We start from the raw sequence: 24,520 nt of genomic DNA, 5'->3' as shown, positions 1-24,520 counted from the left end.
CTGTCTAAAGAAGGATTAACTGGAGAAGGAAGATAATCAGAAGCCAAAACACAAGCTCCTGTTTAAAGGAATATTTTCCTTCTTTTAATATATCAAGTGGAATAGAAGCATAGAAAGAAAATGCCTCACTTCAGACAACTGTGCTATTCATGAGTAAATATATTACAGCTTTTTGTTCTGACAGCTACTAATTAAACTCTTTAGGTGAAGTACCTCAGTTCCCTCAGTTTGAAAGCAGTACCCAATCCATTAACTTTAATCCCCAAACACTGCTGTGAACACCTCCATGGCTCATTTAGTCAGTGTTTCATTAGATAGAGAAATTAAACCTGACATTTCAGCAGTCTGCACACAAAGATTGTTGCATTTCCCTTTCCCCCTCACTCTTAGCAAAGCCATTTTGCAAACAGAAATTCAAAGAAGAAGAGAGGTGAGTAAATGATTGGAAAGACTAATTGGAGGGAAGATGAAAAGAATATAATAGAATGGCTTAGCTAAAGAACAACCCATGTTGGGGGCATGGTAACCTTTAGAAGAAGAAAGGATTATTTTGCATAGCTTGCAGACCTTACTTACAAGTTAAAGAATTAAATCAAGGAGAGGAAAATTTAAGCTGAATGATCAAGGGAAACACTGTGACAATACAAGAGTCTCCTGGGGAAAGTGGGGAAAGACTCACCACTTGACACATTTAAAACCATACAGGACAAAACCTGGGAAATTTAAAGTAGGAATAATTCCTTACCTCACCCCAGAGAAGGACACATGACCAGTGGGTCTCTTCCATCATTTATTTTAACCTGACCAAGCCATTTGTGGATGGCCAAACAGACTTCTTAAAAAACACTGCATGCAATTTGCTCCCACACTTCTATTTTTAAGTGGAGTTAGGAACTTACTTTTCACCAAAAGCCTTTCTCCAAAATTCTGCAGCATCTGCCTTGGTGATCCGGAATGTGTCTCCCTGGAAGAGGCCACTGGGGAAAATGCCTTTGAGTTCTGCTAGCATGTGGCTGAATATCAGGGACAGCTTGGTCAGGTTCCTCCTGCAAAGGACCATAAAAACAATTGTTTTTCAGAAAAAAATAGAGTTTATCACTCTGAACAAAGCAGAACCAGTGGTTATTGCAATTTAAGAATGATCCCAGCATGCAAAACTCTTATTTGGGGCTCTCTTTCAAGTGTTTCCCCAGCATTCAGAACATCCAAAACACGGGAATTACCAGCAAGGCCTGTGTTTGCCAAGACATTTTCCACAATGACAAACTCTGTATAATCTCTTTAAGGTGGGCAGGCTATTTCCAAGGCAAAAACCCTCCTGTGGAAAAACACATTCACAGAAACTGCAAAACCAATAGTCAGACCTCACCTATTGAGTATTGAAGACAAAACCTCATCAGCCCTCTTTGGTCTTGGGTCTGAAAATTCCCTTTGAGAGCACATAAAACTACTACTGAGCCCCAGACAATGGAAGCTGAATGTCTTCCCAGGTCTCCAGAGGCTCCCAACACAATAGATTTGCTCAGGGAATGTCTAACTGATAATAACAGGCCCAAGCTCCCAAGGGAATGCAAAAACACCTGCAGGTTTTTCCTAAAATGGTAATAACTTTCCCACAAAAGCTTCGTGGTCGGGGCTCTCAAACACTTTGTGTTTAATTATCCAATTTGAATTACAGCTGGTACCCCAAGTCCCTTCTCTGCCTGATGACATTGAGGTATCAGGAGTGCTCTATCCCTCAGCATATGCCCTTTTTTAAGCTGGAGCAGGAAAGCTGCAGAAGAGAATAGATATTCTCTGCTATTCTGTTCACCAGAGGCACTTCTTTCTCTCACTCCTTTATCCAAATAAAGGATGCCTCTCTTCTTCTCCACTCCATCGCTAGGAAAACTTCCTGAAAAGAGACAGGCTTATTTCTAGGCCAGAGGGTTTTTTCACCCCCACATCACGTGCTTGAAGGTAAAAGAAGAAACTGGCATCATGTGGGAAAGAACAACTTGTGAGCTCTGCCCAACACAGCAGAGCTGATCAGAAAACTGCATCCACCACCCAGGCATTGCACAGGCTCACTTATGGCACTGATTATTTAAACACTGAACCACAGAGGGGGAACACAGAACATCCCCAGTCACATTGTATTTTCTCATTTTCCCATCTTTCTCCCCAAGTTTGCTGCTGTTGCAGAAGACACCTGTTTTTGGCAGCAAACTCTGCTCCCCCAGGCTCCAGCCTTTCACCAATTTTGGTTCCTATCCACTTCATCTTTGATGTTTTTCCAGATACCACTTGCTCCAGACATGCTATTCCTGCTTGAAGGACTTACCCTGCTAATGTGCCTCCAGCCTTTCAGCCAAAATTCCCTGGACATTTGGGACATTTTTCCACATTTTCACAGAGTCTAAACTCAACTGGAAGTGACCCTATTGTTTGACATATATTCTCGTACCTACTCAGCCCCACACAAGCCCTTTCTCCATACTCTGACACAGTCTGGGTAGATGAGAAGGGCCCAAAACTCTGCATCTTCTCTGACAGCAGTTCTCTCTTACCCTTCTTTATTCAGCTACATTTTGTGTGCAGCAGTGAAAGCTGCTCAAAGTACTTATGGAAGGCACCAGCTACACAAGGAATTCTGGTTTTTGTCATTTCATACATGTCTGACCACAGCAGGTGCTTGGGATTAACACGAGGAAAAAGCCCCCAGCTGCTCTTCCACGAGCTGTCCCATTCCCCAGCTGTCTCTGGCTGTGCTGCACACTCAAAGTGGGTATTTTAAAGCAGTTCTGCAGTTTGCTTTGTGCATCTCCCCACCCTGGTGGCACGTTAAGTAATCCAAAGCTGCGTATTTCTCTTTGCATTTACCAAGGGAAGGCTCCGATTCTGAGCTCGTGGTCCAGGGAAGATGATTGAACTGTAAATTCACACCCCAGCTCCCTCCCTCATGGACATCCCCACCGCGTCCCTGCAATGCCTTTGGCTCACAAACACTGGAAAATTGCAAATCAGAGGTGTGAGCTGTGGACCTCTGAAAGTCCTCACTCCCATAAAGTGACAAAAAAAGAGGACAGTTTGTGTTAGCGCAAGAAGAAAAAGCAAACACCATGCTGTTATCAATCATTTAATCCATCTACAACCCGAGCAAAATAAACGGTATTTTTAAAATTGAGTTTATAAAAATGGAGGCTTTAATGAACCTGCTAATGATTTTGTACTCTCCTATTGCTGCCCAGCACAATGTGGGGAAGTTTGGGTATGACAGACAAGACTTTGATGCATTTCTGACCCTGAACAAGTGCATGGTTTAAACAAAACACTGCAAGAAGCTGGGGAATATTCCTGTGTCCAGTGTTTATCTCTTCTGCCCAAGAGCCTTCTGCCTCAGCTGAGCTCCAGGAAGTGCTTGCACTCAGCTGAGTACATCAGTTAATGAGAGAAGTAAGAACTTCCTCAGGCTTAAGGATGGATAAACAAATAGTTTTACACACACACACATTGAAGGACTCAGTTTCCAAAAACATTTCTGAGAGCTGAACATTTTAAATTCTCAAGATTATCATATTTTGGAATAAATATTCAGCTATATTGTAGGTAAACAACAGGAAAAACCACAGGAAGTGAACATAAAGAGCAGAAAATTGCAAAATAGTTTGTGTTAGTGGCTTTTACATACAGCAAATAGTTACCAATCCTATGCTAAAAGGGTTTAAATTTTAATGTAAAACAATTTACATATTTGTAAATGTATACAGACCAAATAAACATTTGCAATTCTACAGAGTATTTTTATTGGTGTATCAAAGTTTACTGGTGATTTTATTTTTAGTAACATCAGAACTGTTCTTATGGCCATTGCTTCAACTAAACAGATGTGAATGTACTCCCAGAAAAAGGCTCATATATTCAAAGAGTATTTAAGTGTCTTAGACAAGAGATTCCCAAACAGTTTTGGCCACAGACCTCCAGCAATGTCCCATGATGGCCCTCTCTCAAAATTCTAGCTATACACAGTAATCCACACAAAACTGTCACCGAGGGCTGCACCAGAGGTTGCCAAGCACAGTCTGGGAAGCACTGACTGCAGCACCTAAACCCTGCTGCTGGGGAATTTAAACACCTGTCACCCCAGCACTGCTGAAAACGTTACCCAGGGACCACAGGCCACATCAGTGAGCTCTCCCCGCTGTGTGCAGCCAGCTGGAGGCAACACCTGGGCCAGCTTCAAAGCACCAGAGCCCGTTTCTGTTCCGTGGTTACAGCCAGAGACAGCAACAGCCGCAGCCGAGGTGGGATTTCACATCCCGGAGCGCTTTCACACGTACGCGCAAAGCTTTCAGTTTATTACGGTCAGAAATAATGAATCAACAAGTGAAAATGTAAAAAGCCCGATATTTTTCCACTGTATTCAGTAACCAAGTGTTTCACTCGTGAGGAACACCTGCGGCTCGAGCACGGAGGCATCAGTCCTTGTGCACACAGAGTGAGCTGAGAATTGTTCCTGTAACAAGGCAGCAGCAGCTCCAGCGCCTGCTCAGCTGCAGTCCCTGCTGCCAAACCCTGCTGCCAAACCCTGCTGCCAAACCCTGCTGCCAAACCCTGCTGCCTCAACACTCACCGGGCTCTAAAGACACAACTGCTTTGGGGAACCAAAACCAGCATGAAGCAAGAGCGTTTCCTCAGTTACCCCATGCCCCGCTGGCTCCCCAATTTCACAGACGGGTCCCCCCCTCCTTCCTGCTCCGAGCCCCTCCGCTGCGGTTCTGCTCCTTCCTTCCTGCCTCAGGATGGGTTTGCTCCACACATCTGTGTGGAATTCAAGAGGCCGAGGAGGCCCCTCCATGTGCAGCCCCCCATGGCCAGCTCCAGCTGGGGGTTCTGGTGCTGTTGTCTCTCCCCCCAGACCCTCAGCAGATTTTTCTTCCCCAGTTTCCTGGAGAAAAGCGTTTTTCCACCGTATGGGCTCCGTCTTGGAAAGCCATTAAGGGCAGAGGATGGTTTAATCAGGGATGTCTCTCTCAGCCACGCTGACACAATTAGTTAAATTAATGTGCTTTGTGACTAAATGCCTTTTCCCCTCAAGGCAATGTTACCGTGGCTAGTTTCTGCCACTGCCAGCTACAATTTTTTCATTTTCTTCCAGTATTTCTCACCTCCTTCAGAACTACCCAGCTGACACAGTGTAATTTAGTTCCTCACACGTAGCAAGGATCAGCTCGCCAGGCTGATTTAGTCACAATATTGTGCTCACATGCCGTAATTTGACGTGCACATACCGTCGTGTCTGCAAAGCTCCTTCTGCTGAAGGCATGCTACAAACACAGAGGAATTATGAGCTGGAGCACAAGAAAGCAACCTCAGAATGCTTCACTTCTCTGTAATTATTGTCCTCATTTCTTATTCTTACACTCTTTACCACCAGATTCTGTTTAGGGGACAAGGTGAGGATCCACTGGAGTTAAGTGCAAGCTCCACTACTTAAAATAAACCAAACCACAAACCCACAGGTTTTTTCCTATAACTGCATCTTATGATTTTATACTTGAAGAGCTAAAAAATTAATTAAAAAAAAAAAAAACCAAAACCAAACAGCTCTTTTAACGACTTTAACAAGTGAAATGCACCTTTCAGAAACCACAGAGATGTGAGAGGTTCTCATGTCACAGAGGCTTTCGGATGCACCAGGCAGGAGCAGTTTGATTTCAGCAGAGAGTTTGATGTGCCTGGCTTCAAAAAGAATTCAATCTTCATTGTGCTCCCACCCCAGCCAGGAGATTTCTGTGCGTTCACGTTCACAGCAGCAGTGAGTGGAAATGCTCGAGCTGATCCCAAGCTGTCTTTTGTAACCCTGAGACAGCTCGGGCGTCCTCTCCACGCAGAGATCGGGGTTAAAAATAGAAACGGTGGAACTACTTTCAACAAAACTTGCAACACAGGAAGTGAATGAAATTCCACTTAACTATTGCTGGCTCAACAGAAGGCACCTTACAGAGTCAGGCTGGGCTGCAGCTCTCTAGCATTGACAGATTTCCTCAGGACAACTAAAAGAACAACCTAATATGAAATATTTGCTGGTTCTGTAGAATTTTTCACCCTCAGCTCGTTCTTTCTCAGTGCTTTAGGTATTACGGGACAGTTTCCTTACACTGCTGAATCCTGGCACTTTTCAGCTCACATAAATATATATAAACACCTTGAGTTCTGTGAGCAGAGCCTGCCCATCAGTTCAAAGTGCCACACAAAACACCCTGCAAGCCACAAACCACCCAAAACCTTTATATCCTCCTATCAGTATGCAAATGGCTGTGACTGATGTGAAGCAGAAAGGACATCAGGCCACTGTGCTGACCACAAGAACCAAACCTACTGACCCTTAAAGGATCTGGAATTATTATTTTAGGCACAAATGCTGGTGCTACTTTTTTTTTTTCACTGTTAAGAAGCTAAAAATCAATTTTTAAAATTTAAATTTTAGAGAAAAAGCTTTAAAGAGAAGAATACATTTGATATGATTAAAGGTCTTTAAAGAGCTCAACATACACTCAGAGGACTGACAAGGTAAAGGATAAAACTCTCACTTAGGTAACAGATTAATTTACTTTACCAGATTCAAGGGGATTACACAGCAAACTCACTGCTCAGGACACTTCTCATTAAACCTAATTTTGGGCTCTCTGCACTGGAATCCAAATTCATATTTCAGGGGCTATTTGCAATAGTTAAAGAGAAGAACAGAGCACAAAAGTCCTGCTTCTAAACCAAGGAAGACTCCGTATTTCATGATTAATCTTCAGCCACCTCAAAATTCTCTTGGATACCAAGTGGCAATGACAAGGAACCGGGGCAGGTTCAGAATAGAGATTAAGAAGTTCTTTATTCTAAGGGTGGGCAGGCCCTGGCACAGGGTGCCCAGAGCAGCTGTGGCTGCCCCTGGATCCTTGGAAGTGCCCAAGGCCAGGCTGGAGCAGCCTGGGACAGTGGAAGGTGTCCCTGCCCATGGCAGGGGGTGGGATGGGCTAAAATCCAACCCCAGAAATCCCAAATGTGGCATTCCTGCCCTGAACACACCAGCCAAGCACCCAAGAGACACGACAGCGTTGCCAAGTAGCAGCAGCAGCACATTTTTGCCAGCATGGAGAAATCCATCACATTTCCAATGATAATTACTACAAACGAACCAACGTGCTGGTAATTCCACCCACAACAGAAAGTCCACAGCCTCCCATAAAACTCTACAATTTTATAGGCTCTGAGAGGAAAGAAGAATAAAAATCTTCCTTCCTTATTATGCAATCATCTGAAATCTTACATTTGTCCACAAATTGATTTTCAAGACGGTGGTCCAATTTTAGACAGAAAGAAAACTATAATGAATGCAAGCTTAAGCCAATTATGCTAAGTGTTACTTAAGTTCCAAAACTATCACCTAAACTGCAATTTAAAACCAAATTAAAAAGAAATAATTCACATTCCTCCCCTCCAACAACATTTACATGATAATGAATTTCTTCTTGGGTAATAAGTAGTTAGTTAGTGTTCATATGCTGGAGCCTGGCAAGGAAACCTTTCTTGTGGGCAGCTTTGGAGCCTGTTCTTTTCTTTAAGATGCTCTAATTTAAATGCAGATGTAGACTTCACACTAGTGGGTTTTGTTTAAAAAAAAAAAAAGGAAAAAAAGTGCTGCTGTATTAGAAGGAAGTGACAGAAAGAGGACTCACATGCACCATTTGAGTTCCACATTTTGCACTATCTCGTTTTCACTGGGCAGGAATGTGTGCAAGAGGTCTCAAAGATGAGATTAGAGCACCAACCCCCCCTTCCCCAGAGGGTTTTCTGGTTCAGGGCTTAGCACAAGTGTTTTCCAACTTTTTCCTCTTTAAATTCCAACATTTTTCTTTTTTTTTTCCTTCTCCAAGTCATTCTTCATGCACTTCCTTCCCCTTTAGAGATATGCATGGTCATTTCCAGGAGACATTAAACACTGGTATCTTTTTCCTGTGTAAATTAGTGAGTCTGAACATTGGAGCTGGAGAAGAATATGAAATCCTGCTGAGCCAGCATCCCCTAAGCCGTTGTCAGAAGAACAATTAAACATGGACCAGCTTCCCAAAGCTTTTTTTCACCTCCATGCTAGATGGAAAAAGTTTATTATATTCTCTGCCTAACCCTATTTTCTCTACAGATATATTTATTTTGTTAACTGGGCTTGTAACAGTTTGTTTCCCACAGCTGAACTAGAAAAATAACTTGTGCTATTCCTTAAACATCCAGTCCACATCCTGAGTAATTATTTCTCCTCACTCACCCTGCAGCTTCCACAGCTGTGTTCTAATGTGGAAACATTTGCAGTGCTCTGATTTTATTTAGAAAATAACCTCTCTGAATTTTCCTTCTGGTTTAACATAATTAGTAAATTCGATTCTTTGGTGAAAAATGGACTCTTCAGCCTAATTAATCCTTTCCCAAGAAACACACAATTCCTCTACCTGTCTCCTGATCAACAAGCTATTTTTCACTCCTGCCATTCAAGTGTAATCTATTTACACAACTGCAAAACCACTGCTGCAATAAGTAATTGATGTAGTGTGGAAGGCTGACAAATTGCAGCTCCTCTGTGAAAGCAAGAGAGCTGAGAAGTAAAAGCTTTCTGCAATGGAAACAGAAAAAAAAAAATAGTCCAGCAAAACCACTGAGCCTCTAAATGAAACTGAAATCAAGATCTGAGGCAGATTCAGCATGTTCAGAGCAAGAATGGCACTGTCAAGCAATGGAACCATCACTGCAGGGGAAAAAAGATGTTTATTTAATAATTTTTTTGTTATCACTGGTTAAAAAAAAAAACCTCAAGAAGTTCACAATAGAGAAGTCACATATTTACCCCTGGATCTATAAAGAAAAGGAAGCAGCAGCTCTGGAAATGTGCTCAGCCTCAAAAATTCCTGTTAATTACCTCACACAACCAAGCAATTATTGCATGATTTGACTTTACCTTATTACAAGCATACAACAAAATATCCAAAATTATTAACTCTAGAAACACCATTTAATTTCAAGCCTGCAGATGTTACCTTTAGCTATCAAAGCTCAGAGGAGCAGCACAGCATCTCCACAAAAAACCCACAGCTACTCACAAGTCACCAAGTTGCACCTGATCTACTCCCTAAAATTCAGTTTTAAACAGCAACCAGAAGTTACTGCTCGTACCTATCAGTCAGGAAGTGCACACAGAGCTTTAAAAGCACCCTCAACAGCATGAATTTTTAAACAGACATGGAAGTGAGCTAAAGCAGAATTTAAATAGCCTCTTGAAAGCTCTCCTAATAAAACAAGTGAGCTCTCCTCACAAAAATCACAGCATGAGTTTAGGCAGGAGAAGAGCAAGCGTGGTTTATATATTTTTTTATATATAATTTATATATTTATAGTCTGAACCACTGTACACCAAAACCACGGAGCTACAGAGACCTCCCAAATGCCTGAGAGGAAATACACAAAGAGCAAGTTGGAAATAATACAAATAGAAGGGTGATGCTCAAGTGATCAGGGCAGTTCTGATCCTGCTTCAGTCATTTTTCACGACTGGTCTGTAGGAGCAAACACCTGCACAGCTTGCACACTGCTCACACAAATGTCAAAATAGTGCATTTTGCTCTACACCAGCAGCCATTTGGGGGAGAAAAGAAGGTCATGCACAACAGGAAGCAAAATGAATGTGAAATCTGGAAGAAAGGAGGAAAAAAGCTTCCAGAAATACAGGGGGAAAAGTCAGCAAAAAATTCAAAACAACACATTTATGAAACTTTTAAAGTCCTGTTCTCAAAACATTGCAGACTAATGGCCACAAACCTGCATGAGATCAAGGGCAAACTAGATTTTTTATATATGTATATATACATATATACAATGCCATGAGTACATTCCCTGTGAATACCAGATTTGCTTCACTGACCATCTTCCAGAAAGCTTCTCCCACGCTTGGAGTATTTGAATTTATTAATTCTTACTAAAAAAAAAAAAATAGTATTTTTCTTGAACTCCTAACAAGTGAGAAAATTTCTGTTTCTTCACCTTAGATTAGGATATATATTTTATATTTATAGGTGTATTTATAGCAAAAATTCATTTAATTTAATTAACAAATAGCACTTAAACGATTTGGTTCCAAGAGCTCCCACAACTGTGGAATCTGGCACTGGCAGTGCAGCATTTAACAGAATCCCCCAAAACCCAAAAGCCCCATTCTTTGTGTAGGTATCTGTTGAACTGTTACACAAATCACATGCACTGACTGCTCTGATCTTGTCCTTTTTTGTGACAAATTAAAGAATTGAGGAAGTTCCCAAGCTCAGCACCAGGAAAAGGCTCTCTGGTGTTACCCCTTTAGGACCAAACAGTCCCTGCTGCTTCCTGGGCTGCTCCTAGAGCAGAGGAAGATGCCATCAGAGTGGCCAGGATGTGATGCTGTTTTAATGCCTGTGTTTAACACAAGTCTCACCACAGTTCCTTCCCTGCTAAGCTGTTTATTCATAAATGGGACAATTAGCAATTCCCCAAGGACTCCCATGCCTGCTGTGAGAACACCAGCCTCTGCTGCAGTCCTGACATTCACATCTATCAATCTGCATTTCCCCTGCTCCCTCCAGTCAATTAGCTGGATTACAAACCAATGAGGATGATTAACCCTCTGGAATGATTTCTCTTTGCTTCTCTCTGAAAAACCAAGGCACTGGAGGAGGGATTTTGGATTCATGACTGACACAGCCATCATTTACTCAGCAGATATTCCAGATTTATGACAGATCACAATATACACACAGTTAACAACACTCCAGAAAGAAATGTCCATTTCTTAACTCATTCTTCAACACAGTCAGCAGCAATCCAAACAGCACCAGCAATGCCTTCTGGAGCCACTGCCACAGCCTTTGGTTGGAGCTCAATATTATGGAGTATGCTACACAGAGTCCACTATTAAACCAGAAACATGTGCCAGGACTTTTTACCCCTCCAGTAATTCCAAGTTGTTGCCAGGGAGTTGACCACATTCTCCCCAGGGCAATTACATTTGGCCACTGGGTGGTTTTCACTTTTTTTTTCCCCCCACCCCTTTTTTTTAAAAAAATTCAACATCTACTTTAAAAACCTGCAATGAGTTTAGTGTTACAAATGTATAACTTGTATGTCTCTGCCTGTTAGACCTTACACAAACTTGTAAGATTCATTTTTCCCAGAGCTTTACTCTACTCTTAAATTGCCTTGTCTTCCCTTTTCTTAAAGCTGGGTGAGGAAACACCTTCTCAGGTACATTAAATTCATACTATTTTGTTCAAGAGAGCCTTATATTCAGCAAGTGCAGCTTCTACCTCCACCTATCTTTTTTTTTAAAGTGCTGTTCACCTTGAAGATGTCCCTTGACCTCAGCTATGCCTTTGTACAAAATGAAAGACGAGCCGACAACTGATCTACTTTAAATACAAAGCTTCCAACGCATTTAATTCCTACAATAAACACTTAAAACCATTTCTCTGCATTACCTAGGCTGGGAGTTCTCCTCATACATCCGTTCCTTCCCTTCCTTGAAGAGGCTGATGGTCTGCTTGGTTTTTTTCATCAGGTTCTCCATGAAGACCCGGAAATACTCGTTCTCACCCAGGGTTTCCATCTTGCCCTCGTAGCGGGACAGGATGGTGCGCAGGTGCTGGTAGGTGTCAGGCAGCAGGTCCAGGATGTAGGGAGGGCTGTTCTTCAGGGCCAGCTTGGGGTTCTGACACAGACGCACCACCTGTGGGTGATGGAGAAAACACCTTTGTGAAAACTCGAGGAGAGGAGCACGATCAGGGGTTAAACACAATTCACTGTCGCAAACGCGACGCTCCGAAACGTTCCCTCCACCAAAGCCCATTTGGTGTTCAAATTCAGATGGAATCACAGAATCCCAGAATCACTGAGGCTGGGAAAGACCTCTGAGATCAAGTCCAACCTGTGAGCGATCCCCACCTTGCCAACCAGCCCAGAGCACTGAGTGCCATGTCCAGTCCTTCCTCAGACACCTCCACCACCTCCCTGGGCAGCCCTTTCCAAAGCCTGACCACCTTTCCATGGAAAAATTCCTCCTGATGTCCAACCTGAACCTCTTCTGGTGCTGCTTGAGGTCATTTCCTCTTGTCCTGTCACTGCCTGCCTGGGAGCAGAGCCCAACCCCAGCTTACTGTAACTTTCTTTCAGGGAGTTGTAGAGTGATAAGGTCTCCCCTGAGCCTCCTTTTCTCCAGGCTATTTTCTCCAGATAGTGAGCCCGGCCACCATAAAAGAATGCAATTTCTGGGCTGAAGTGCATGTGGACTGATGAAACTCATAGTAATAAATTTATGTGACAGGGGAGGGGAAAGGAAGCCACTTCACCATCTGCCACAGACAAATTTTTCCATTCTCTAAACTGAGGGAATAAAAGGGAGAGTTGATGGCAAAGCTGCAATTTTAAAAATTAAGTAGTGAACTTTCAGTTATAGAAAGGGCAGGAATTAGAGTTGTGAGGTCAGTTTTGGATCAAGTTTACAAGGTAAGAACCAGCAGTCCAACACTTCTACAATCTGTGATTTCCAGCAAACTTGAGTACAAAATGTAGCTACGCTTCCCTAAAGTTCTTCCCTATAATGAATATTATCTGGCTGCTTAACATCCAGCATATAAATGAGGTCTAAACTCATGACACTGCCAGGTATGAGGGAATTACAGATATCAGACAGTGCAGGGTGCAAAGCTTAAGTAAAGTGAATAAGAAAAAGCAAAAGAAAAAGCAAAAGAACAACTTAACAACCTTTTGCAGTATCTCATTTCCACAAAACCTTGTGAAACCTTCAAGAGGAATTGAGCAGTTCCCTACAGCACACACTAAAATACCTACTTCCCTTAAACATGGATGGTAAACAGAGTCATTTCTTCTGAAACGGTGCTTTAGCATTTAACTTTGCACTTTATGGCATGTGCAAAAAGCAACCTTGTGAAGTGACATCTCCAATTTTATCTGACTTACAGCAGTGCCTGTACCAAGAGCTGACTGAGAAAGGTTCGATTTCAGCCAAGAGAAAGGCACACAGTGTATCAAAACTCAAACCAGAAAAATCAGACTGCCAATAAAAAAAAAAAAAATAAATGAACACCTAAAAAAGCCTCTGCAAGAATACACAGGAAAAACAAACTACCAAAATTTTCCCTCCATTTTGAGGAGGCTGCCAAGGTCTTAAGATAAAGAGATGGACAGCCAGACAGCTGACTTAGTCAATTGATGCTGATGCCTCAACTGCTGCTTCCTTGGAGCCTGTGAACATTGTACAATGAACCATATCAACAAATTAAGTCAACACATTTGTCCCCTGAAAAAAAAAAATAGTTTCACTATGAGCATGAATAGGTTCTAAATATGCTCCTCTGACCCAGCTGAGCTGTGCTCTGGGCAGCAAAACCTTTTCTTCAGCAGAAATTGTTTATTATACAGTGAGTTTAAAACCTTAACAAACACTGTCAGCTCCGAGGAGGAAGCCACATTAAGCAAGCAGAGTCTGCACTGCCCTCAGCCAGCTGGAAATAGAGAACAATTTGGCTGTTACCCTTTGAAAATACCCAGCTCTGGGAGCAGCAGACCTGCTGCATTTCAGACTTTGGTATCAATTAGAACAATCTCCCCACAGCAGCAGAGAGTTCTGCAAACTGCTCATTCTCAGAGCCCCTGGAAAATGCCTCCCAAGAAGTGACTTGCAGATGCCTCAAACAGTTAAGGGAAAGGTCAAAGCTGCTGGTATTTTATTATCAAATCAGCTTCTTTATTTGCCCAGCAGACCAAAATTAGCTAAGATAAGCAGTTAAACAACACTGCATAATTAGGAACTGCTGCCTCCTGAGCAAACTTGGTGGTTTCATAACACAGCAGCAACAAAAGCAGGGGCATTTTCCTTGTTTCTCTACGTGTGCACTTGCAGCATCATGACAACATCCAAAGGAATGTTCCCAGCCCTGGGAACAGCTGCCCCTCAGCAGCCTTCCACAGGGACCAGCAACGTGGAAGGAAATCGAGCAAAAAGCAGCAAATTATTTTTTGTTTAGGTGTGATGGCAACGAACAGAAGCAATCCATGGTTTTAAATTATCATCTAAAAGTTTGCATGGCTTATGCTTTGTTGTTTCAGGAACAAACCTTTTAGGGAGACATTTCTGGGTTTTTAGGTACACCAATAAAGTTTAGCGTGAAGAGACGTGGGCCTGTGAAGAACCCAAAAATTGACTTCACCCATTTCCATTTTCCAAACACAAGAGGAGAAAATAATCAAAAACAAGTTTCCCCAACTCAGTTTTGAGGAAAGAATCTGTTACCTACTCATTCTAGGAAAAATAATCTCATCTAGATCTTTGAGGCCTGGAATTGAATCTTTCCCCTCAACAATCTGCAGCTTGCCTGGACTAATTCTGGATTTAAGAGTCCCAGGCCTGACGAGCATCCAGGGGCTACTCCCAGGTAAAATTTTCTCTTCCAGGGCAGTTCTGAAAACTCATTTTTCTCCTTCCTTTAGCAGCTGAACAGCCAACTGTACTGAGATCACACCTCATTCCAGCTTCAGCCAACAGCAAAACAAAACCTACTCAAACATCTCTTATCTCTTGCTGGATTTGTGTTTGGCCTTTCTTCTACTCACAATGAAGGTGACCTGCAGGGGCACTTCTCTGTATCAGTTCTAGGAACTGAATGGTATCAGGAAACCCTTTAGAGAAGCTTTATCTCAAAGCTCCTCTTCCTCCTCCAAGCCTTCCCACATGAATCCCACCATTCCTCTGCTCCATCCCAAGCAGCTCATGACTAACCCACCTATTCCTCAAATACCACCCACAGCAGGGAACTCCAGAGGGCTGCATTTAATCTCTGTTCTGCAGAGAAATGCATAAATATCACCTCATTCAGCTGAAGGGGAACATCCACAGGGATGGAAAGGGTATTTTATGTCCATGCTCTGTGTGACCACGTGCAGCTGTGGGAGGAATGGTACTGACAAAAAATTAGGGCTTCAAATGAAAGAATCTGAAAGACATAAATATGTCAGGCAGCTTATGGAGAGCATTACAGGGAAAATATTTGGACAAGAATCAACTTGCATAGGAAATTCATCAGTCATATCCGAAAGCAGAGATGCACGAATGCTTTGACAACACCAGCTAATTATGCAGACTAACAAATGAGGTCGTGAGTGTAGTGTACCCACACAGACACAGCACGCAGCTCTGAGAGGCAAAAACATCATCTATTAAACATGCACACGAGCAGGTTTTTTATCTGCACCTGGAATTTCACATTCTTGGCCCAGAAATCTAACCCATTTTCAACACCTTCCATTCATTTAGCCCTTCTCACCATGAGCTTCACTGGCAATTTGCTACACCACTAAAAAGATTTTAATTCAGATGTGTTCTCCTGAGTGTGCAGAAGTACAGCTGAAATCTAACTGAAATCTGAAAGGCTTTTCAGAGCCAGATCTTTCCTTTTGTACAAATCAGACTGAACAAGACCTTAAGCCTGAGAGCTTCTGGATGCTGCCTAAGAGTAAACCTGAAGTCAAATGAGGTTGATGTAACTTGTGACAAATACAGCACCAGCCTTGGCTTTTCTGTCAGTGGAGGGAGCACACATCCAACCCTCTCTAAAGACCTAAAGCTGTGAAATTTCCCCCCACAAAACATCCCACTGCATTTCAAAATATAATCAAAATATAATTTCAGAATGATAATCAGCTTTTTTTTTCAGGCCAGTCTTCTCGTTTGAACAGAGCAGGTTAGGAGGTCAAATACAAGTTGCCATCCATATCTACATATTCTATACATGAAGATCAGCATTCTTACAGGTTACACTTATTTAGGATCCTGTTTCCATGCCCAAACTGCCTTCCCTACATTAGCACTTGTGCTTAGCCCTCAGTGTCTGTAACAGAGCCAATGGCACTTCTCAAAAGGCTTTTTTTCTTTGCCCCAGTCTCGCTGTAGGTGATCAAAGCTCATCACAGGCACAGCAAGGCACAACTATAAACCCTGGCTTTTGTTGAGCCAGCCAACACAGAGTGATTTCTTGGCAGGAATATAATTTAATATGCCTTTAAAGAAGTCATTTGCTCTGCCTGCTTTTAGCACTTAACGCAGGAGGTTCAGACACTGCATGGATAAACAATGCAGGGGAAGGAGAAGGAAAAGTGGGAATGCATAAGCCTGAGGGGCAATTGGATGAGGGATGCCCAAAAGCCCTTCCTGCTCTGCTCCCAGAGGGGAAGAAGGTGGCCAGGTGACAGTCCCCAAGGCCTGGGGGCAACTTGGGTGATGCTCTTACTCTGCACTACTTTTAAGGCGCTGAACCCAGTGCCACAAAATGCACATTTCAGACTGCAACGTGTCAAGCCTAGCCTTGATTTCAGGGCTGAACAGGAAGTATGAATGAAATACAAGAATGTTCGATTTTTATTTTGTGCCCATTTCTGTGTGCCTGCACTCACCACATCATTCCCTGACAACTCCCCAGGATTTCTGAAAACTCTGGATTGACCAGCACACCTAGCCAGGCCAGTAAATCAAATATCCCATCACACCAGCAGGCCAAAAGGTCTGGTGCCCTGCCCCCGGCAAAAGCCATTTCCTGGCATTTTAAAAGGAGGAGGAGGAGGGGAGAGTCTTAATGACCCCAGAGAGCCGTGCCCCTCCTAAAGGTGTGGGACTGGAAGAAGGCCTTTCCAACTCCCACGCCACAAGTTTTTCTTGTTTAACATCAGTTAATACTTTATCTTTCTGTAACTACATGTACTTATTGCAGAAGGGTTTCTTTACAGGCTTTTACAGTTTTTCCTCAGCTCCCAGTTTTAAGGAAAATATTTTGTCCTGAGAGCAGCAACACATTCCTGCTCATTCCAAAAGGAATAACCTGACCTGCCACAAAGCTTCACTATCCAGTGCCCACACACCAGCCTGTATCACAGGCCAAGGCACACCTTGCAAGGAGCAAATCCTACATTTCTCCCTTGTCCTGCTGCTGTCACCATCTGCAGCTCCCCACCAGCCCCTACCCATCCCCAGCACCACCAGGGCCCACCCCAGCACCTGCAGGATTATCATCATCTATACCTGTATATGATATACAGATATCACAGAATATCCTGGCTTGGAAGGGACCCACAAGGATCATCCAGTCCAGCTCCTGGCCTTGCACAGGACATCCCAACAATCCCACCCAGTGTCTGAGAGTGCTGTCCAAATGTTGAGCTCTGGCAGCTTTAGGGCTGTGACCACTGCCCTGGGGGAGCATCCCAGATCCTCTCAAGCAGGTCTGCATCCCCCATCCCAAATTGTCCCCTCTTCCTCCAGCTTGTTCCTTGCAGAGCTGCTGATCTCACTTCATACTTTCCTGTCCTGGCATCCCATTCCCATCCAGCCTCTGGCCTCTCCTCCATCACTCACCTCTCCACCAGCTTCCACATGGAATCACAGAATGCTTGGGGTTGGAAGGACCTTAAAGCTCATCTTGTTCTGGCCCCTGGCAGGGACACCTTCCCTATCCCAGGTTGCTCCAAGCCCTGTCCAACCTGGCCTTGGACCCTTTCAGGGATGGAGCAGCCACAGCTTCTCTGGGCAGCCTGTGCCAGGGCCTCACCACCCTCCCAGGGAAAAGTTTCTTCCCAATATCCCATCGAAGCCTGCCTTCCATCAGTGTGAAGCCATTCCCCCTTGTCCTGTCACTCCATGCTCGCTACATCCTTCCCCCAAAGCGCTGCACCCCATTTTGTGCCCACACACCTCTCAGCCCCCCAAATATTTCTCTTTGAGCCACAGACAGCTCTCTCCCAACCAACCCCACGGCTCCAGGCTCATCCCAGACCCGCTCTGATCCCAGAGTCCCAAAGCCCCCAGCCCAGCCCTATCCCACAGCCACCCCACCCCACCCCGCGCCACCCCAGCCCCCCGCGGCCGCTCCCATCCCACCGCCCTCCCCACCTTATCCATGAGCTTCCAGCACTTCTCCACCATCTTCTTGTCCACGGCGCCGGGCTGGTGCGGCCCGAGGTGGTGGTGGTGCGGCTGGAACGCGTCCTTCATCAGCCCGATGAGCCCGCCGGGGCCCTTCTTCAGCGGCGCCGACATGGGGGCGCCCACACCCAGCCCGTGGGGCCCGTCCGGCACCGGGGCCGCGGCCCTGGAAGGGACCGGGCTGAGGGCGCTCCGGGCCGGGCCGGGCCGGGCAGGGCGGCGGCGGCGGCCGTGGGCGGTGGCGGCGGCGGCGCCCGGTTCCAGCGAGGCCCCGCCCTCCTCGCCGGCGCTGATTGGCCGCCCGCCCCTCCGCGCGCCCGGCCACGCCCCCTCCGCCGGGGAGGAGCCGGCGCTGATTGGCGGGGCAGCGAGGAGCATGCGCAGTGCGGCGGCGTGAGGGCGGCGCGGCGGCCATGGCCGGGGCGGGCGGGGCGGGGCGGGGCGCGGTCGCCATGGGAACGCGGGGGCCGCGCTCGCCCCGCCGCCCCCGGGAGGGACCCGCGGCCTTTCGCCGCCCTTGCCGTGCCCCGCGCCGAGCTTGCGAAACAGGATCGCTTCCCCTTTCCTGACGACGCCTTCCCTTTTCTAAGAACGGCCCGGACGCGAGGAAGCGGCGGCGCACCCCCCCTCTCCCGGGGAGGGATGTGCCCGAGGCAGGAGCAGCACCGGCGTCCCCACGGCAGGGAGGGAATGGGAACAGGAGAGCGTGGCAGTGCACCTGGCAGGTACCTCAGACATCTCCCCGCAAGGGCAGGGGAAGGCAGAGCCCACCGGGTGTTCCCGACATCCCGGCTCCAACGGGAGAAGGAGCAGGACCGGGGCAGCGAGAGCAACAGGGAGAGAAAAGGGGACCCGGGAGGGAAAAGGGACCAGGGGCAAAAAAGAGAACCTGGGGGTCAAAAGGAGACAAGGGAGAGAAAAGGGAACTAGGGAGTGAAAAGGGGACCAGGGAATCTAAAGGGAACCAAGGATTGGGTTTGTCAGAGCTGACACCACCAAAAATTTCAAAAAATTACAACATGGGCTCATACTCTGTTTCTTTGCTGCCTTCAGATCCTCTTTTCATCTCCTCTCCAAGGTAGAAGGACACATCCTTTTGCAAGAAACAGCTGTGGCTGGTACCACACGGCATCAGCCTCACCACAGGGACTGCGACAGGAAACCGGGCAAAGGAAAACTGCGGGTGCTGCACTTTGGCTACATCACTTTGGGGAACACGAGCACCCCAAACTCGGGCCTGGAGGTTGGACAGCACAGCCTCAACCTCTGGATCCAGCCTCCTCGAGGGAGCTTTGCTTCCCCTGTGGCAGCCACTTGCTGAGGAGCCAGACCGACAGGCCAGCAGGAAGCAGCACTAAACATAACAAGGGAGCCCAGCATGGATTGGTTATAAAACTCCCTGTCTTCATTTTATTGCCTTTGGTAAAGCTTGGTAAATATTTCTGGGACAGGCAACTCCTTGTCTGGCTTTAATTACCTGGGCAAATTTTCCTAAGGATTATATTGACCTCAAATATGTCAACGTTTATTGAGGCCGTGTTCCTGAGGCTTTTCCCATTAGGTGCTAATGGATTCTGGCTAATAGTCAAGCCGGACTGACCACCAGCGGGTGCCCTGGCCAGCTCCACGCTACCACAAGTACCTGGGGAGAGAACCGGGGAGGGCAACACTGGCTTTGTGAGAGCCAAGTACAAAAATCACCATGGCTCTGATCCAAAGAGATCAGGGAACACACTTGAGCAATTGCATTCCCGACTATCTGCGTCCCTGGGCATGATTCACTCCACGTCGGGGCTGTAGCTACGTGTGAGACTTCAAGCAAAGGTTGGTTTTGCTTGGGATTGTTCTGACTGTCTCACTTGGGACTCCTGGGAGGGTTTCACTTGGGACTGTTGGGACAGATGCAGGGATCCCACACCTTGGTGCTGCTGGGGGCTCCCAGCCAAGCCTATCCCACCTCTCCCTTGACTGTTCAGCCCCAAACCACCCTGCAGCTGGTCAGCCCTGCTCCCTCCCGAGCTGTCAGCTCCCAAAGGCTCTGGACAGGAACTCCTTGCACCCCAGATGTCTGCACTGAGCTCAGAGGAGACCACAGAAGCAGCGACTTCCCTGCCTGACGGGTTGATGCTCCATTATCGCGTTTCCGTTCGTGCTCGAGAAGGGGCCGAGGTAAAACCTCAGCCAGAGGTTTGCGGTTCTTGGCCACATGCAAAACTCCACGCTTATTTTCACTCTCCCACGCTCGGCAGAGAGGTGAAACTTCCCCTGCTGGGATCCCCCCTGTCCCTTTGCCCCCAGCATTGTCACAGCCCTGGCAGGGCATGAACGGATGCTCCTGCTGTGTCACCTGCAAGGGGAACCCTCAGGAATGATCCTTGCCGTGGAGCACAAGGGATGCCTACAGGAGTTTGCCCTCAAATCCCAGGAGATCCAGTGCCCAGGGGCTCCCAGGATGGCTCTCAGCTCCTCCCTCCTCAGCAGCACACCTGGAGAGCTTCCCACATCCACTGCCCAGCTCCAGGCTTGGGAAGAGAGGATGGATCTGGTCCTGGGATGCGCTGCCAAGTCACAGTGCTGTCCAAAACATCACCCACACAAACAGCAGTGTGGGTTTGTCCTTTAATCACACCCCAAAAGGGTGGTGCAGGAACAGTGTGGTGGTGGGTGGTGGACACTCACTGCCCACAGGTTCGGGGAGAGCATGAGAGGACAAGCACAGGAGAGATGTCCATGCATGTGCAGATCTGAGCCAACGCTCAAGTCCGCTGGGTCACAGTGCAGAGGGCAGTGCCTCAGCTCTCCTGGGAACTCCCAGAGCCTGGAGCTGGGTGAGGGCTTCAGTGCAATGTCCTGAGAAATCCCTGGAGGTAGCCGGGCAGGCAGAGACACAGGTCTGCGGTCAGGTTACAAGGAGCTGCCACTGTGGTTGATAAAAGCTCGGAGCCATCCTCGGTGAGCAGGGACGAGTCCCTGGGAGTGTCATGCTGAGCCAGGCATGGAGACACAGGAGCTGCGTGTGCAGGGTCCATGCTGAGCAGTGCTGCGGCCCGAGGGGCTGGATGTGGCCTGGGTGGAGGTGCCGTGTGGGGGAGCCTGTCCAGAGGCTCCTGGGCTGTTAGAACGCCTGGCACAGCTTCGTCTGTTCCTCCTGGCGCTGGCTCTGTGGGAACACAGGTTGGAGGGGTCTTTCTGCCTGGCCCCCATGGCCAGGGGACCACACAGCCTCCTCCTGCTGGCACCACAGGTGGCAGGGAAATATTAGGATGGGTAGAATAGGAGGGTGGCAGGATTCAGAGCACTGCCAGGCTGTGAGCACTGCCCTGAGGAGTTACCTGTATGATCTCTATACTGTTGGCAGCAGCCATCAGCCAGGACACAGGTCCCTTCGGTCCCACCTCAACATCACAGAGTGCAGGGGAGCCACTGCGAGAGGGCAGGGAGGGCGTGCAGGAGCCCGAGGCAGGGTCACTGTCCTCAAAGAACTGCAGAGGGGACAGCCCGATCTGGAAGAGCAGAAGAGGGATGGACGCATAGCCCCTGTGGAGACCCCCATCCCACCCCAGGGCTCCTGGACCCATGCCCCCAAAACCTACCGAGTGGTAGAACTCGTCACCAGCGGGGTCGATGACCAGCAGCGTCACCTGGTCCTCACGGGCGCGGATCCTGTGCACGGTCTGCTCGTGGTCCAGCCCCTCGATGCTCTCCCCGTTCACCGCCAGCACACGGTCCCCTTCCTTCATCCCTGCCTGCTCGGCCGGCAGCCCCACATCCACATCCCACAGGAACTGGCCTGCCACAGCGGGGCAGAGGGAGGGGGGAGATGCTCGCAGGGAGGAACTGGCTCTGCTGGCCCCCGTGTGCAGGTGGGGACAGGGTCTCAGCTGGGCTCCTCCCAACCCTCACAAGTGCCTTGCTCAAGTACAAACTGCCCCCCTCGGCCCCCTCACCTATGCCGCCCAAGCTGCAGTCATCCTCCTTGAGCAGGAACCCGTAGCCAGCAGGGCCCTTCACCAGGTGCAGCTCCCGCACCTTGAAGGGGAGCCAGGAGGTGTCTGCCAAGGCAGCCGTGACCCGCAGGCCCCGCAGGCGGTAAAACTCCTCCACGGCGCTGGATGCCACCAGCAGTGTGACCTTGTTGCCGCTCTGCTTAAGCTGGATGGGAAGCACGGGGTGCTCAGTGACACTCTCAGCCCCATCCCTCACCCTCCACGCCATGAGCAGGCACCTTTTTGGTGAGCTGTGTGTGCGAGTAGCTCTTCACACTGTCCCCGTTGAGCTCCAGCAGCCAGGAGCCTGGTGGCACCCCTGCTCTGTCCGCTGGCCCGTCCTGCAGCACCGACAGCTGGAAGGTGCCCTTGGTGCCTGCAGGAGGAGCAGAAGGGGCACCTTGGGGTGAGTGGGGTGCTTCAGCAGGGAGGCTCGTGGTGCCAGCATCCTGCTTTACCTTCCGGACACGACACACTGAAGCCAAAGCCGCTTTTGTCCCTGGTGACGTGGCACAGGCGTGGGCGGATGTCTTCCGGCAGCATCTGGGACAGGTCCCTGCCCAGGGATTTGGCGGCTTCGTAGGAGTCACCGTCCAGCACCGCCAGCAGGACCTGGTTCCCACTGGCCTTGATCTTCTGCACCACCTGGAAGGCCCCTGGCTGTGAACCCTGGGCAGGCGCTCCCCTCCGATGGGGTGGGATCAGGGTCCCTGGAGTCAGCAGGGGCACGCACCCTCTGTGCCCCTGGCCCCAGGCGTTCCCATGGGATGCTCCCAGCTTACCCTGACGTGGTCCATGTGGTCCACAAAGTGGCCATTGACCTGGAGCAGCCGGTCCCCGTCCTGCAGCCCCCTGCGCTGGGCCACCCCCCCCAGCTCGATCTGCCGGATGACGTGGCCCTGGCAGCCCAGCTCCTCGTGGAGGCAGAAGCCGAAGGTCTCCGTGTTGTCCTTGGTCAGGAGGTAGAAGCGGGGCTCCCCCACGCCCTCGCAGTCTGTGTGGGAGCACAGCCCGTGAGCAGGGCCCTGCAGGGATCCTCACACGAGTTCTCTGCCCCATCCTGGGCTGGGGATCTGCTCATCCCTCCTGTGTTCACCTCCCACAGGTCCCCCGTGTGAAAGAGCTCAGGACCCCAGCAGTGCCCAGGTGCCACAACCCCATGCAGACACAAGGATGCCCTGGGAGATGAGGGTGTGTATTTACCCGTGTCCTCAGTCAGTGTCAAGGCAGGGTTGTCGATCCCAACTTTGGGGTTAAATTCAAATTTTCTGAAATGATAAAGGGCAGGAGAGGCCACATTTAGTGCAGGACGGCCTTGTCCCTGCCTCCCCCAGCCTTGGGGAGCCTGTTCCTCCCAGAAAGGGCCAGCTGGGGCCTGTGCCTCCTTTTCCTTGGGGAAAACCAGAGGGCATCTCCCTCTTGGACCATTCCCCACATCTCTCCTGCGCCCCAGGAAGGCCCTGGCCAAGGGGAGATCAGCACTTACATGATGGACATCTTGTCTCCCTCGAGCCCTGCAGAGGGAGAGGAGAGGTCAGCACAGGAGGTGGTGGGCTGGGAGCAGACCCCACACCCTCGAGCACTCAAGGCTCATCCGCTCACAGGCTGAGCCTGCCATGCCAGGTCAGGGGGTCTGCCAAGCCCACACAGCCCCCAAGCCCCTCTGTCTCTCAGCACAGGTTGTTCCTTGGCCTTGTCACCACTGTCCTCCTGCATTCCCAACAGCAGGACCTGCTGCTCAGGTCCCATGGGCACTCACTGCCCAGCCCAGTGAGGGAAAAGCAGGGCCAGGCAGATGGAGCTCAGTCCTGGGGGTTTACAAGGCTCTTCAGTGAGGGGTGAGAAGGTTCACCAGGACCCCAGAGAGCTGCTGGAGCGAGGAGATGGAGACAGAGACTTCCCTGGCACACACCTCCCCACAAAACCCCTCCCCACCTCTTGGGGCACAAGGCACCCCAAACCCAGGGAGAGGGGATTCCTCCCCAGCATCCCCACAAGGAGACATTTTCCTGCATGCCTCCGGCTCCTTTCCACGGGCTGCCTGGGCTCTGGCATTGCCTTGCTCCATGCGGCAGCAGGGTCTGTGTGTATGGGGAAGGGTCTCCAGAGGATTCCCCGGCACGTACCTTTTGTTTGCTTCATGGCTGCAGGGATTGCAGGAGGGAGCAAGGTACAGGGTGAAGTGGCAGGGAAGTGTCCCCGCCTCTTCCAAGACGTCCCAAGTTTAATGGTTAAACAGCCCAGACGTCTCCCCTGCCCTCCCAGCCCCAGGGCACTGCCAGTCAGAGCTGGGAGCAGGGACCAGCACCCCGGGACACCCAGCGTGGGGACAGCTCCTGGTGGCTTCCAGGGGGACACACGGGGGGAAGAGTGACTGTTTCAGCACTGGAGCAGAGGGGGGCTGCTCCACGCACACCCTGGGAGATGGGGAAGGGGCAGAACCCTCCGCTCCAGCTGCTGGAGGGGCAGCTCCACATTCCACCCCAGGAAGGGCCCG

General features: G+C 48.6%; 2 protein-coding genes across 2 annotated transcripts in view; both read right to left on the bottom strand.

Annotated features, from left to right (window-relative positions):
• The window catches only part of CBL (Cbl proto-oncogene), a 35,665-nt gene extending 17,403 nt beyond the window's left edge, over positions 1–18,262 (bottom strand). The window contains exons 1-3 of the mRNA XM_068994612.1: positions 18,005–18,262; positions 11,529–11,776; positions 900–1,046 (exon numbers count right to left, since the gene is read on the bottom strand). Coding sequence (XP_068850713.1) covers positions 900–1,046; positions 11,529–11,776; positions 18,005–18,151 — 542 coding nt within the window. The 5' untranslated portion in view covers positions 18,152–18,262. The remainder of the gene's footprint in view (positions 1–899; positions 1,047–11,528; positions 11,777–18,004) is intronic.
• A 2,352-nt stretch (positions 18,263–20,614) lies between these two features.
• NHERF4 (NHERF family PDZ scaffold protein 4) lies at positions 20,615–24,458 on the bottom strand. Its single transcript, XM_068994699.1, has 10 exons — positions 24,150–24,458; positions 23,510–23,537; positions 23,227–23,291; positions 22,806–23,017; positions 22,482–22,668; positions 22,263–22,399; positions 21,985–22,189; positions 21,631–21,827; positions 21,370–21,540; positions 20,615–21,197 (listed from the first exon to the last, which is right to left on the bottom strand). The coding sequence occupies exons 1-10, from the start codon at positions 24,163–24,165 to the stop codon at positions 21,153–21,155; spliced, it is 1,263 nt and encodes a 420-aa protein (XP_068850800.1). The 5' UTR covers positions 24,166–24,458; the 3' UTR covers positions 20,615–21,152.
• Between the last annotated feature and the right edge of the window lie 62 nt (positions 24,459–24,520).

The sequence above is a fragment of the Aphelocoma coerulescens genome, chromosome 24 (assembly GCF_041296385.1).
Source record: "Aphelocoma coerulescens isolate FSJ_1873_10779 chromosome 24, UR_Acoe_1.0, whole genome shotgun sequence".
In the NCBI taxonomy this organism is placed as follows: Eukaryota; Metazoa; Chordata; class Aves; order Passeriformes; family Corvidae; genus Aphelocoma; species Aphelocoma coerulescens.
Note: the sequence above shows the minus strand (reverse complement) of the source record. Positions and strands in the feature narration are given on the sequence as shown.

What these genes read in the sequence shown, in the direction of transcription:
- NHERF4 (XM_068994699.1), bottom strand. An exon ending in GACACTGACTGAGGACACGG is followed by an intron (nt 23,018 to 23,226) that starts GTAAATACACAC and finishes GCTCCCACACAG; the next exon opens with ACTGCGAGGGCGTGGGGGAG. An exon ending in CTGCAGCTTGGGCGGCATAG is followed by an intron (nt 21,828 to 21,984) that starts GTGAGGGGGCCG and finishes CCGCTGTGGCAG; the next exon opens with GCCAGTTCCTGTGGGATGTG.